The sequence below is a fragment of the Arvicanthis niloticus genome, chromosome 30 (assembly GCF_011762505.2).
Source record: "Arvicanthis niloticus isolate mArvNil1 chromosome 30, mArvNil1.pat.X, whole genome shotgun sequence".
Lineage (NCBI taxonomy): Eukaryota > Metazoa > Chordata > Mammalia > Rodentia > Muridae > Arvicanthis > Arvicanthis niloticus.
This window is the reverse complement of record NC_133438.1, coordinates 4,140,870-4,152,906: the sequence shown is the minus strand read 5'-3', so window position 1 is coordinate 4,152,906 and position 12,037 is coordinate 4,140,870. Positions and strand designations below refer to the sequence as shown.

The 12,037-nt window shown below is 45.2% G+C and overlaps 1 protein-coding gene across 2 annotated transcripts; it reads right to left on the bottom strand.

Annotated features, from left to right (window-relative positions):
* Window positions 1–833: 833 nt before the first annotated feature.
* Window positions 834–10,980, bottom strand: LOC143440797 (olfactory receptor 10A7-like). Of its 2 annotated transcripts, XM_076927599.1 has the most exons (3): window positions 9,239–10,980; window positions 7,629–7,979; window positions 834–2,861 (listed from the first exon to the last, which is right to left on the bottom strand). In XM_076927599.1, the coding sequence occupies exon 3, from the start codon at window positions 2,804–2,806 to the stop codon at window positions 1,853–1,855; it is 954 nt and encodes a 317-aa protein (XP_076783714.1). In that variant the 5' UTR covers window positions 2,807–2,861; window positions 7,629–7,979; window positions 9,239–10,980; the 3' UTR covers window positions 834–1,852. The 2 variants fall into 2 exon arrangements, with proteins under 2 accessions (XP_076783714.1, XP_076783713.1); XM_076927598.1 differs by having other exon boundaries at window positions 7,629–10,980.
* Window positions 10,981–12,037: the final 1,057 nt, after the last annotated feature.

Below are 12,037 nucleotides of genomic sequence, written 5' to 3'. Positions count from 1 at the left end.
AGGTGACCTTCCCAGCTCACATTCTCCCTGCTTCCTGCTTGTGTAAGCTGCTCCCTTCCAGCCCCACTCTGCCATCATGGACGCCTAGTCCTCTGGACTCATTAGCATGAACACTGTTTCTTTGGTAAGTTGCATTGAGCATGGTGCTTTATCACAGCAACAGAAAAGTAACTATTGCAAGTGCCCATTGTGGACCACAATCTTCCCCTTACTTCTTCAGAGTTAATTTTATGCTCTGTAAACAGGAAGGACTGGAGCTCAATGGCCTCTGTGATGCCCAACGACCAAGGTCACTGTAGAGAGATAAAGAGGCAATCACTCTAAAATAGCATACTAGATGCTGGTGTTCAAAGCCAGTTCACGCTGGGTTACTGTAATGGTGCTTTGATACTAGTGCCATGTGCATGTACATTTTCATTTTAATTCAACTGAGAGATGTTTAACCCAGAGGGTTATACAATCTCCCAGAACAATAAAACATTTCAATTTGCTATGTAGTGACAGCAACGTTGCTACAATTACCACAGTCATCATTGTCATGAGTATCACTGCCACTTCCACCATCATCACCACCATCACCACCACCATCATCACCACCACCATCATCACCACCACCACCACCACCATCATCATCACCACCATCATCACCATCATCATCTCCACCATCATCACCATCATCTCCACCGTCATCACCATCATTACCATCATCACCATCATCACCACCACCACCATCATCACCATCATCACCATTGTTACCTCTCAAGTACAAGGCTAGTTGTTAGTGCTAAAATTGAGAGTCATGCCAATGGATAGGAAACTCAACCCAGACAGGCTTTAGTAGAACAGAATTTATTTGTTCCCAGAAGGGGAATAGACCATGGGTAGACCAAACTTCATGTAGGATCAGATCCAGGAATTCATCCGTCAATAGGACTTCATTGCTATCTAGCTACTACTTTTGGTTTCTTTTGTTGACTCTATTATCAACAATAACAACAAAAAAACCTCCTGTTTTTTTTGTTAAGATTTATTTTCATTTTTGTTTATGTATGTGTGTATATATTTATTTAAGGGAATGTGCGTGTAATAAAACCCAAATTAAGACAACAGAAAATAAAGAAAAAGAATCTGAAAAAGAAATATTGAGATATGGCTTTCTGATGTTGATTTATTAATGCCTCTGTTTCCTCAGTTGTCCCTCCCGGAAAGTTATAAAGTTCGATGGAACTCCAGTCTCCTTCACATTAAGGCTGAGAGTGTCAACTGCCTCTTGATTTTACCTCTCCCCACAGGGTTTGGATTGTCTTGACAATCTCTCATGCGGTTGGGTCTCCCCTCTTACACTCCAGCTGCTGTCATGAAAAGTACGCTCCTGAACCAACTCTTCAGTCTCAAAAGAAGTATGTGGACCAAAGATGCTTCAGCTGAATCATACGAACTTTGATCATCATCCATTTTCTTGAGCAAAATTAGCCCATGTCAAAAATATTGCCCAGGTGGGTCCAGCCTCCACTGCCCAACACTCAGCTTATTGAAAGTGCATGAGAATAAGTTACAGGCTTTAAGACACTGAATTTTAAGATGGCGTGTTACATGGCATTCTTGCAGAAGACGCTAGGTAAGGCACTGTAGTTGGCTGAGTGGGTTAGTTTGTCTACCTTTATTTAAAATAATCTTTGTCAGAAATGAAAAGTTGAATGTTCTGCCTTCACTTAGGTAGAGAAATGGAAGCAGTCATGGGTCTCCTAGAAGAAAGTCAAGGTGTTTAAGCTGCACTGGGAGAGTGGGCCTCAATAATTCCTTGACCCGGAAAGCTGGCAAAGGAGAGAGTTCACTCATGGAGTCTAGACCTTTAGTGTCCACAGCATACACGCCCAAAGGCAGCCTTGACCTCCTTGTTCCGCAGGCTGTAGATGAGGGGGTTGAGCATAGGGGTCACCATGGTATACGACAGGGACACCACTTGCTTGCTCTCAGGAGAGTAGCTGGCCTTGGGGCGCAAGTGAATGACTCCTGTTGTGCCATAAAACAGAATTACCACTATGAGGTGGGAGGCACAGGTGGACAGGGCCTTGTGGCGCCCAGAGGCGGATGGCATCCTAAGGACAGCAGCCAGAATCATCACATAGGATGTGGCTATGAGACAGAAGGGGACCATGATGACGAGGACGGTGGCCACGAACACATTGGCCTCGAAGACTCTGGTGTCTGCACACACCAGGCTCAGTAGAGGTGCTATGTCACAGAAGAAGTGTCGGATGCCACGTGGCCCACAGAAGGGGAAGTTAAAGAGCCAGATGGTGAAGACGAGTGCAACAGGGATTCCCGCCAACCAGCAGGTGGTGGCTAGCAGGTGGCACAGCTGTGGGCTCATGATGGCACCATAGCGCAGTGGCCTGCATATGGCCAGGAAGCGGTCCCAAGCCATGACCGTGAGGAGGAAACACTCAGATGTGACACAGGACAGCACAAGGAGAAGCTGCAGGGCACAGCTTGTTGGGGACATCCCGCGTCCAGGTTGCAGCAGGGTCACCAGCAGACGGGGTGCCACATCCAGTGAGAAGCAGATCTCCACCAGTGCCAGCTGGCGCAGGAAGAAGTACATGGGTGTGCGGAGGCCTAAGTCCAGGCTGGTGAGTAAGACGATGAGCGTGTTGCCTAACATCGTGAGCAGGAAGGCTGCCAGGAAGAGCGCTGCAAGCATTGGGCGTAGCGAGGGTACGTGTGCGAAACCCAGCAGCACGAACTCCAGTTCACGTGCGTGGCTCTGATTGGCCCAGGGTGGCGCTGCCCAGGAGGGTGGCATGGGCCCAGGATTCGAAGGCACTGTTTTAAGGACCAGGGAGGAACCCTATGCAGGGCTGAGGGAGGAGAAGATGAAGTGAGAATTGAAGCTTGTAGGTACCATCTACTATAGTCACAGGAAAGTCTATCCAAATGCAAATCAAAGCCCCTTACAGCCGAGGTCTTTTTTTTTTTTTTTAAAAAAACACCTCAGTTAAAGTGTGGGATAAATGAAGTGACCTCATGCGCTGACCTAACTCCTCTTCATTTCCCCAGTTTCTGTTCTACAGATCTCGTACAGCATATGTGCACCACCTAGGAGTCTCTGCACAGTTCCATTCTCTGTCCTCGAACCACTCTTTCCACGTCAATTTATAAGGATGGATATGTGTGCTGATTCTTGGCTACATCTCCACACACATTTCCTAGTCTCTAACAGGAAATGATACTCAACACCCACCATTTTACCCCCAACCCCCAGCATGACATCCCCAGGATTTTCGCATTTACACAGTCTTGTTCCCTCCGTGTGTTGATGTTGTTAGACTGTTCTCAATCTTCAGGTGTATATTAAAATATCCTCTTCAAGGTTGCCAAGATGGCTCAGAGAGTAAAGGAGCTTGCCACGAAGCTTGAAGACCCGAGTTCACTCCTCTATACCTACACAGTGGGAGTGAACCCTATCAGATGTTCTCTGACGTCTATGTGGCACATGCATTCACTCAGTGCCACACCCCTTCACACGTCAATAGATAACACCGTCTGAGGGGCTATAACTTGATGGCCAGAATAAAACAAGCAACCCACTTTCTACTATTTACACTTTCTGACTGCAGTTGTAATTGAACAAATACGTAGAAGGGACTCACCTCCTATTCAACAAAGTCTATTCATTCCGTAACCTGTGAGCCCCATGGGTCATCATCTTCAGCCCACGAGATTATTCTTTACTGAATACTGCCAAAATTTGTCTCTTGTGTGGGTTTTGTGAAAAATCAATTTTGAGTAAAATATATAGGATTCCCGAGGCTGGGGAGACGGCTCAGTGTGTGCAGTGCTTGCTACACATGCAGGAAGATCAATGTTTAGATTCTCATCATGTAAAAGCAGGGTGCTGCCTCTGTAAACCCCAGTGTGAGTCATGGGGGATGTGGTACAGAGGCAGGAGGATCCTAGAGCCTGTTTAACAGCCAGAGTCTGGCTGAAACTGGGGGCTGTACATTCAGTGACAGACACTGTCTGAGAAACTAAGGCACAGGCACTGGAGCGATGGTGCAGTGGATAAGAGAGCTTACTATGAGAGCCTGGGGAGCTGTGTTCAAATCTCCAGCACTCATATAAAAGTCAGCTATGGCTTTTTATAGCCCATAACTACAGTGTTGGGGGAACAGAGACAGGTACACCATGAGAGCTCTCTAGCCAACCAGTGTAGTTGAAATGGCAAGCTTCTGCCTCACTGTGTCTTTAAAGAACACAAAAGCGCTCACACATGTGCTTACTACACGTATGTACACTAAAACATTTTAAAAATTAAAATAAAAAAAAGAAAAGAGTGATCACACCAGCACTGACCTCTGGCCTCTATATTCAAACACACAGGAAACTATACCTCCATATACACATTCTACAGTAGTCTGCATGTGCATGTGCATGCATGCGTGTGTGTGTATCTCTCTCACACATGCACATGCACACATTGGAGGGGCTTGTGAACTATGTATTCAGATGCTGATTTTTGTGCCCTGAGATGTAGTTATAGTTCAGACATGGTCACTGTCATGAATATTGAAGAATCTCCTGTTGTAAAGAATGCTTCCCAATTATCTCTGATTGGTTAATGAAAAGGCTGAACAGCAAATATCTGGGCAGAGAAGAGAGAAAGGCTGGACTTCGGATCCCAGGTAGGGGTCAAAGGAAGGAGAGCTAGGAAAAAAGTTCACCGTTAGGTAGTGAGGGTCCATGAGCAAAAGGACAACACAACAGGTGGAAGAAGGAAGAGGTAGACGATGCAGATGAGGATGAAGAGGACACCATAAGGTCAGGCATAAGGAAGAATCACCAAGGGAGTTCTCCACGAGGACAGACAGCTACAGCAGAGTGAGTCAAGGTGAGACTAAATGTAAGTAACTCGGGGTGTGGCTGGGAAGTAGCTAGGTAGCACAGAGGGTTAGGGATATCTGCTCAGTTATTGTGCCTAAAGTTTGTTGAATAGAATAGTAGGTCTCAATCTCAATTATTTGGGAGCTAGCCAGGCTAGAAAACCTGCCACCTTTAACCTTCATCTTACACACACACACACACACACACACACACACACACACACACACACATACACACACACCAGAGACTGGGTCATGTTAAAATATATCCGATGACATCAGTGACTTCAAAACCCTCCTTTTTATACTCATTGCATAAAAGATGAAGCTCACTTGTTTCATCATGACATCCGCATTTTCTTTGGGAACACCTCCAAAATTCATCCAGCCATCATTCTTCCATCCATTCATTCTTTTATCCATCCATCCATCCATCCATCCATCCATCCATCCATCCATCCAATTCAGACGGCGATTCTGAGCTGATACTATAACCAGATACTGTAGCAAAAACTGATCTTGGATCCAAGTTTTAAATGGAAAAGTGAGACCATTTCCTCAGCTTCTGATGCTTGGGCAGGCAGAGGGGCACCCTCCTTCAGAAGGTGGGGAGAGCGTGCAGAAGGGTGTAGTAGAGTGACATCCTAACACATGGTTCCACACACAGGCTCGACATGTAGAACATCAGACACTCTCACAGCGGTATTTGTTGCACGTGTGTCTCTTTTCTTTACTTATACACATATCCCTAGAGCTTAATCCTTGGTTCATTGTAAGTGAAGAATCAACATCTACCAGATGGCTGAACAATTTTGCCTGGTTCATAATTCCATCTCTAGTTTTTATTTCTGTGCCTGGCACAAATACCAGTACGTTTTTGAGCATCAGAAGACAGCCAGTGTTCTCATGCTCCTTTTCCTTAGAACATATTTATAATTTCCCACACATTCCCTCTTCAGTCTTGCTGTGTACGGGTTTCTCATACTTATCTTGGAGGTAAATGCTGTTCCTATCTTCTTCACATAGGCCTGAAATTAAACCAGTCCCAGACCATGTGGTCCCTGGCTGTGCAGCTCTGTATCTAGAAGTGACATCTACCATGAATGAAACTGTGAGGTGGCCTGCTGGGTTTGAGGGCTTGGTTTGCATGTACAAAGACATGCAATTCCCAAGTTCAATTCCCAGTAGCCAGGCATGACCACCTATGCCTGGGATCCTGGGAATGGGTTGGCGACATAGACAGGCAGATTCCCAGGGCTTGCTGCCATTTGTCCTAGAAAAATGGACTGGCTCAGTGAGTTACCCTGTTTCTAGGTAATAAGGTGGGGAGAAAAAAGATACTCTATTCCAGTGGTTCTTATCCTGTGGGGCTCAATTCCTTTAGAGAAGAACAACCCTTTCACAGGGGGGATGTGTAAGACTATCTGCATATCAGATGTATACATTACAGTTCATAATAGCAGCAAAATTATAGTTATGAAGTAGCAACAAAATGATTTTATGGTCGGGGGTCACTACAACATAAGAAACTGTATTAAAGGGACATAGCGCTAGAAGGTTGAGAACCACTGGTCTACATACCACTCTGGGCTCTGCATGCTTGCACACACACACACACACACACACACACACACACACACACACTATCTCACTCATATGCATGCATGCACATTACCCCCATGGAGGAGCAGATCTGTCATAAGAATATGGCAGAAGAAAGTTAAACACACACTGATGTCTTTTCCAACTCTAAGAGGAAAACAATGTTCTAAACAGTCTCTCCAATGATATGGTTGGTTGACTGTAGATCAGAGCTCCACATTCAAGCTTCTCTATCTAACAGACTTGGTACCCAGGTCTAAAAAAAAATAAAATGAAATTTTATATTAAAAAATGTATTCTGTGCACTATTAGTGGATGCCATCTCCATGGCAACCTCCTCAGCATAGGTTACAATCACCTTTCACACAATGAACATTGTGGGCTGGTAACTGACCTTTCTTCCTGTCCCCTTGACATCTGCGATCCATTTTTAAGAATCACATTCACCTAAATAATGAGTGAATATTTTGTGTGTGTGTGTGTGAGAGAAAGAGAGAGAGAGAGAGAGAGAGAGAGAGAGAGAGAGAGAGAGAACTATCTCAATAAGAGAGTACATTCTAGGGGTTACATCCATCACTGGCTACTGCTGATGAACTGGATGGGAGGGAAGAGGATTGAGGAGATTGAGACAGCACTGCTAGGAGCCTGGCCGTAGGCACGGGATGAGCACATTGGCTCAGATTGAAAGATTCAAGGTGGTAGGAAGGGAGAAGACAGTCTGAGATTTCCCTTGCTGGGTTGTGGAGAAGGCAGTTATGTTTATAGACCAGAGCTCAGATGCAGGGCTCGGTGTGAGGGTGAATATTTGCACCTCTGAAGTATGGGAGTGTCCAGCCAGAAATGTGTCACCTAATCCGCAACAGTGAGAGAGAATTAGCTTCTCTGTGAGACTATGAATAGCTATGACAATCCCAAGGTTTGTGGCCACCATTTGGGTTGAAAAAAAAGTTCAACAAGTTTGCTGGAGCAAAAGTGTAGATATGAGCTCAGTATGTCCAGGTACAGACAAGCACTATCATGTGCTACCTGAATAAGACATTCAGTAAGCCATTCAATGTCAGCTCTGTCTATTCCCCTGTGTACTTTCTCCCAACCACATGGAATGCTTGAATCGGTACATGGGATGCCCAAATCCCCACTTACCTGGTGGAAGTGGTGTCAGTGGCAGAGCTCAGACGTGCCTGGTTCAGATATGGGATCCCTCCTTTCTCAGCCATGCGATGGATAAGTAAACAAGGACCTTTGCATCTCTCAATGTTCATTCCAGCACAAAGAAACCACGACATCATTCTTTTTGAAGACAGACAGACCTCATTTTGGCAGCGTGATGTCTGCAGTTAATGGAGGGTAGGTTGTATCTCGATAAGAAGTTGACTCTTAAGCCCGTGTTTCAGAAATGGAGGCAAGTATGTCAGCTGAAGGCTGTGTTATCTTGGTTATAACAGTCATCACACAAAGTAGTCATATGTGAAACGTTGCCCTAATGAAAATTCCCTGGAGAGCAGGGAGGGGGAGGAATGATGAAAGGGAGAAAAGAAGGAAGGAGAGGAGAGAGGAAGAGTGGGAAGGAAGGAAGGAAAGAAGGAAGGCAGGGAGAGAGGAAGGAAGAGAGGGAGGAGGGAACATAAAGGAAACTAGTTAGGAAGAGAAAGGGAATCGAATGGGAACAGAAGCGTGCAATGGGGTCTATATACATTATATACATGTATGAAGACGTCATAATGAGACATTATTTTGTATCATTTCATCAGAGATGAATGAAAGTCTTCCAAGATCTCAGAGCAATTTCCATGAATAGAAATGACAGTCTCATGTAGTTCAAGTTGACTCCAAATTCATTGTTTAGCAAAGGATGGTCTAGAACTTCTGGTCTTCCTGCCCGATTTTTTAAAATATCAAGTTGCACACCTTAAATATATGCAACTTAAAATGTCCACCCACACAGTTACATTTTGAGGGACAGAACACAGGCCTGCCTCACATGGTGGGGAGACCCTAACGAGACTGCCGTCAGCCTCTCTTGTACCTGCTGGAAGATTTGAAGATCGCACTGCAAGGCAAGTGGCAGGCAGCTTGAAAGTGATTACACAGTTTTATTCTTTTACTAAAGGAAAATGTGTTTTAGTGACTATGAGATACTGTTCAGTACTGTTAATCTAGGATGGAGAGAGCAATGGTGCTTTCTCAGGATGGTGGGGGAGTCAACTCAGGCTGATCAATGGAATGGTGCTCACTTTATAGCAATGCAGGCTAGGATGTAGGTGAGCTGGGGGAGTGCCTATCTAGCAGGCATAAGCCCTGGGTTCAGTCCCTAGTACCTGGGCATGGTTGTACACACCTGTAATCCCAGCACTTACAAGGTGGAGACAGGAAGACCAGAAGTTCTAGACTCTGCCATTTCTGTTCACGGAAATTACTCTGAGATCTTGGGAGACTTTCATTCATCTCTGAGCCATGGTTTCCACATAGATAAAGTGGGATTGATGAGACCTAAACTGCCATATTGAGAGGATAAAGTTCAATGCGAGATGCCTGGGTACCTCACAGGCATCACTCCTGCCGCTTGCTCCCATGACTGGGAATTCTATATAACAAACAAGAATAGGAAAAAAGACGGGCAAACTTGCTGTTCTTTCAGAGGAGCCAAGTGCAGTTCCCAGCACCCAAGTCAGGTGGCTCAAGGTGAACCCTCTTCTGTAGGCACACCTCCACACACATGTAAATAAAATGAATCTTAAAAATACGAAGCTCACCTGGAATCCCATCACCGCAGATCGTCCCTGTGAGTGTTTGTTACATCTTCTCACTGTGTGTGTGTGTGTGTGTGTGTGCGTGTGCGCATGTACACAGGAGTATAGGTATGTACACACAGTTATGTGACAACCAGAGGTTAACATCAGATGTCTTTTGCTGTCACACTCCATTTTACTTTTTTAAGGCAGGGTCTCTCACTGAACCTGGAGCTTGTACTTTCAGCTAGGCCGGCTGGCCAGTGAGCTCCCAGGCTCTGCCTGACCCTCCCTTTCCTTGCCTCCTACCTCTATGAGGCTTTCATTCATCTCTGAGCCTTGATTTCAACACACATAAAGGGGGAACTAAGAAGACCCCCATCTTCCATATTGAGAGGATAAAGTTCAGTGTCAGGGTGCTTGGGTACCTCCCACGCATGGTTCCTGCCTTTTGCTCAACTGAGCCATCTGCTCTGCCCTGTTGACCACTTTAAAAAATAAAATTGTAGTGGGCTTCAAAGCAGATTTTGTGTGTTTTGTGTTTTCATCCATGGGGTTATTTTCTCCTGTTACTAAAACTGGCTGGGTAATTGTCTGTCTTAGGAGTCTGGCAGACAGTATCTAGTTAATTCTAAATTACTCAGGTCATATGGGCAATCCTTCATTTTGTTGTCAATCCAGTGAAGTGAGCAAAAACCTCCACTTATTTCATGGAGCTACAGTGAGGATGAATTAAACCAATGCATTTAATCCTCTGCAGTGTGAAAAGGATTTGCTGCCAAGCTAAATGACCTGGATTGACTTCCAGGATCTACCTGATGCAAGAAACGAGACCTCAAGCTATTTCTTCGACCTTCACACATGTGCTATAGCATAGGGCACCCCACACACAAATAAATAAGTTCTTTAAAAAAGAATTCTTTGCGGTCCTAGCACACAGCCATCACTTATATAGGTGCTGTTTTATTACACAGTGAAGTTGTCTTGAGTTATATATTTTTTATATTATAAAGAGTGGGGTATGATGGTGCACACCTGTAATCCAGTCTTAAGGAGATTGAAACAGAAGGTTTATGAGTTCTAGAACTACCTTGGACTACTTGAGACCCTACTTCAAGCCCTGCTTCCCCCAAAATAATGCAAAGGACATTCGTAGACAAACTTCAGTCTTGTCTTGGTTGATTGTAGAAGTTGATTGTGCTTTAGGACAATTAAGAGAAGGAAAAGGCATAGAGGAGGTAAGAAAGACAGTGGAGGGACATGAGAAAGACAAGAAGGGAGGCTAGAATGGAGAAAGGGATGGGGAAGTTGAGGAGAGAGGAAGATGGAAAGGAAGAAACGAGGTGGAGAATGGGGGAGGAGGAATGGGAAGAATGGAAGAGGGAAGGAAGAAAGCAGAGAGGAGGGAAGAAGGGAGAGGGGGAATGCTTTATAATTGTTGAGTATCCTGTTTTCCTTGAGGTCACCATAGTTCTTGATTTTCAGATTGGAAAGTGAGAAGCTCAGTTTGGTGTGTCCTTCCCAAACACTCTGGGGATTCCCCCTCCCTGCCACTGTTCATCTGTCATAGTTCTGTTTGGGAAAATTAATTATTAGGTGATGACTGAGGCAAGAGACCGAGGCACAGGGACCTTCCAAACTTGCCAAGCAAATCGGAGACACCCCACCTCCTATCTTTTCAGTAATGTTCTTAAAAAGACTGTCCCCATCCTTGAGTAACCACACAGTCCCAAAGAGATGGAAGGCTAAGACTCACCTCCTTGCCCAACCGCAGGCAAGGCTGGCTGACAGCGAGTCCCAGGGATATCAACCTCTGACCAGGGATCTGGAGCTGTTTGTTTTCCCCAAGGAGTGTAGACTCCATGCTCATTATCCATCCTGTCTGTGCCCAGTGGAGACCAGGGGAGACAGAGTCTTTCTATTCATCCTTCCAACCATGGCTCTGGTGGGTTGAGTCATTTCTGTAAATTGGGAAAGCCAATGGAAAGAGAATTCTTGCTGTTGGCAGGAGTCTGGAAAGACAAATCCCCTCTTCCTGCCAAGTCAGGAATGTCAGCTGCACAACCTGCCTGGGTGGGGGGATTGATAGAATCCAATCAGTATTAGAATGAGTGTTTCTAACACCTGGTCCATAATTACTTGCAGTGATACGCTCACATGAGGGATGGAGTGGGCTCATGGAAGGTTGTAACAATACTGACATTGCAAATATACCTTGACAAGGGCTAGGTGGGCAGTAATAATTCATTCACTCTGCAGGAAGTAATGTAGAGACCTTTCTATATTAAAAATGAGGATTTCCCCCCAAATGTTCAATTAAGTAAAATTAGCTTTTTGCAGAGTGATATAATGGAGCAGCTCTCAGGAAAAGTGAGGAATATGAAGGGGGAAAAGAGAAGAGGCAGGAGAAAGAGGAAGAGGAAAATAGGCAGAGAGTGAGGAGGAAGTGGAGAAAGAGAAAGAGGATAGAGGAGGCATATGTGTGGAGATCAGAGGACAATGGGCAGGAGTCAGCTTTCTTCCACGTGTTGGTTCTGGGGACCAATCTAAGGTCATCAGACTTGGTGGCAAGCACCTTTACCCACGGAGCCACCTTTCTGGCCCCCAATTGGACGTTTTAGACAACTGAGATCAGAGTTCTTGGATAGACCCGTAGTTAAGTGGAGTTTAAGTGCTCTCCTTGCAACAGTAATATTGCACCCACAGGACGTTATGTACGTGAGACCTGCCAGTCACTGGAACACAAGGACCACATCACCACACTGTGGAAAACTGAAAAAGATCGAGTTCCTAGAAGCAGAAAGTGAATGTGGGCTTCCCTGG

What these genes read in the sequence shown, in the direction of transcription:
- LOC143440797 (XM_076927598.1), bottom strand. Translation starts at nt 2,806, where the DNA reads ATGCCACCCTCCTGGGCAGCGCCACCCTGGGCCAATCAGAGCCACGCA.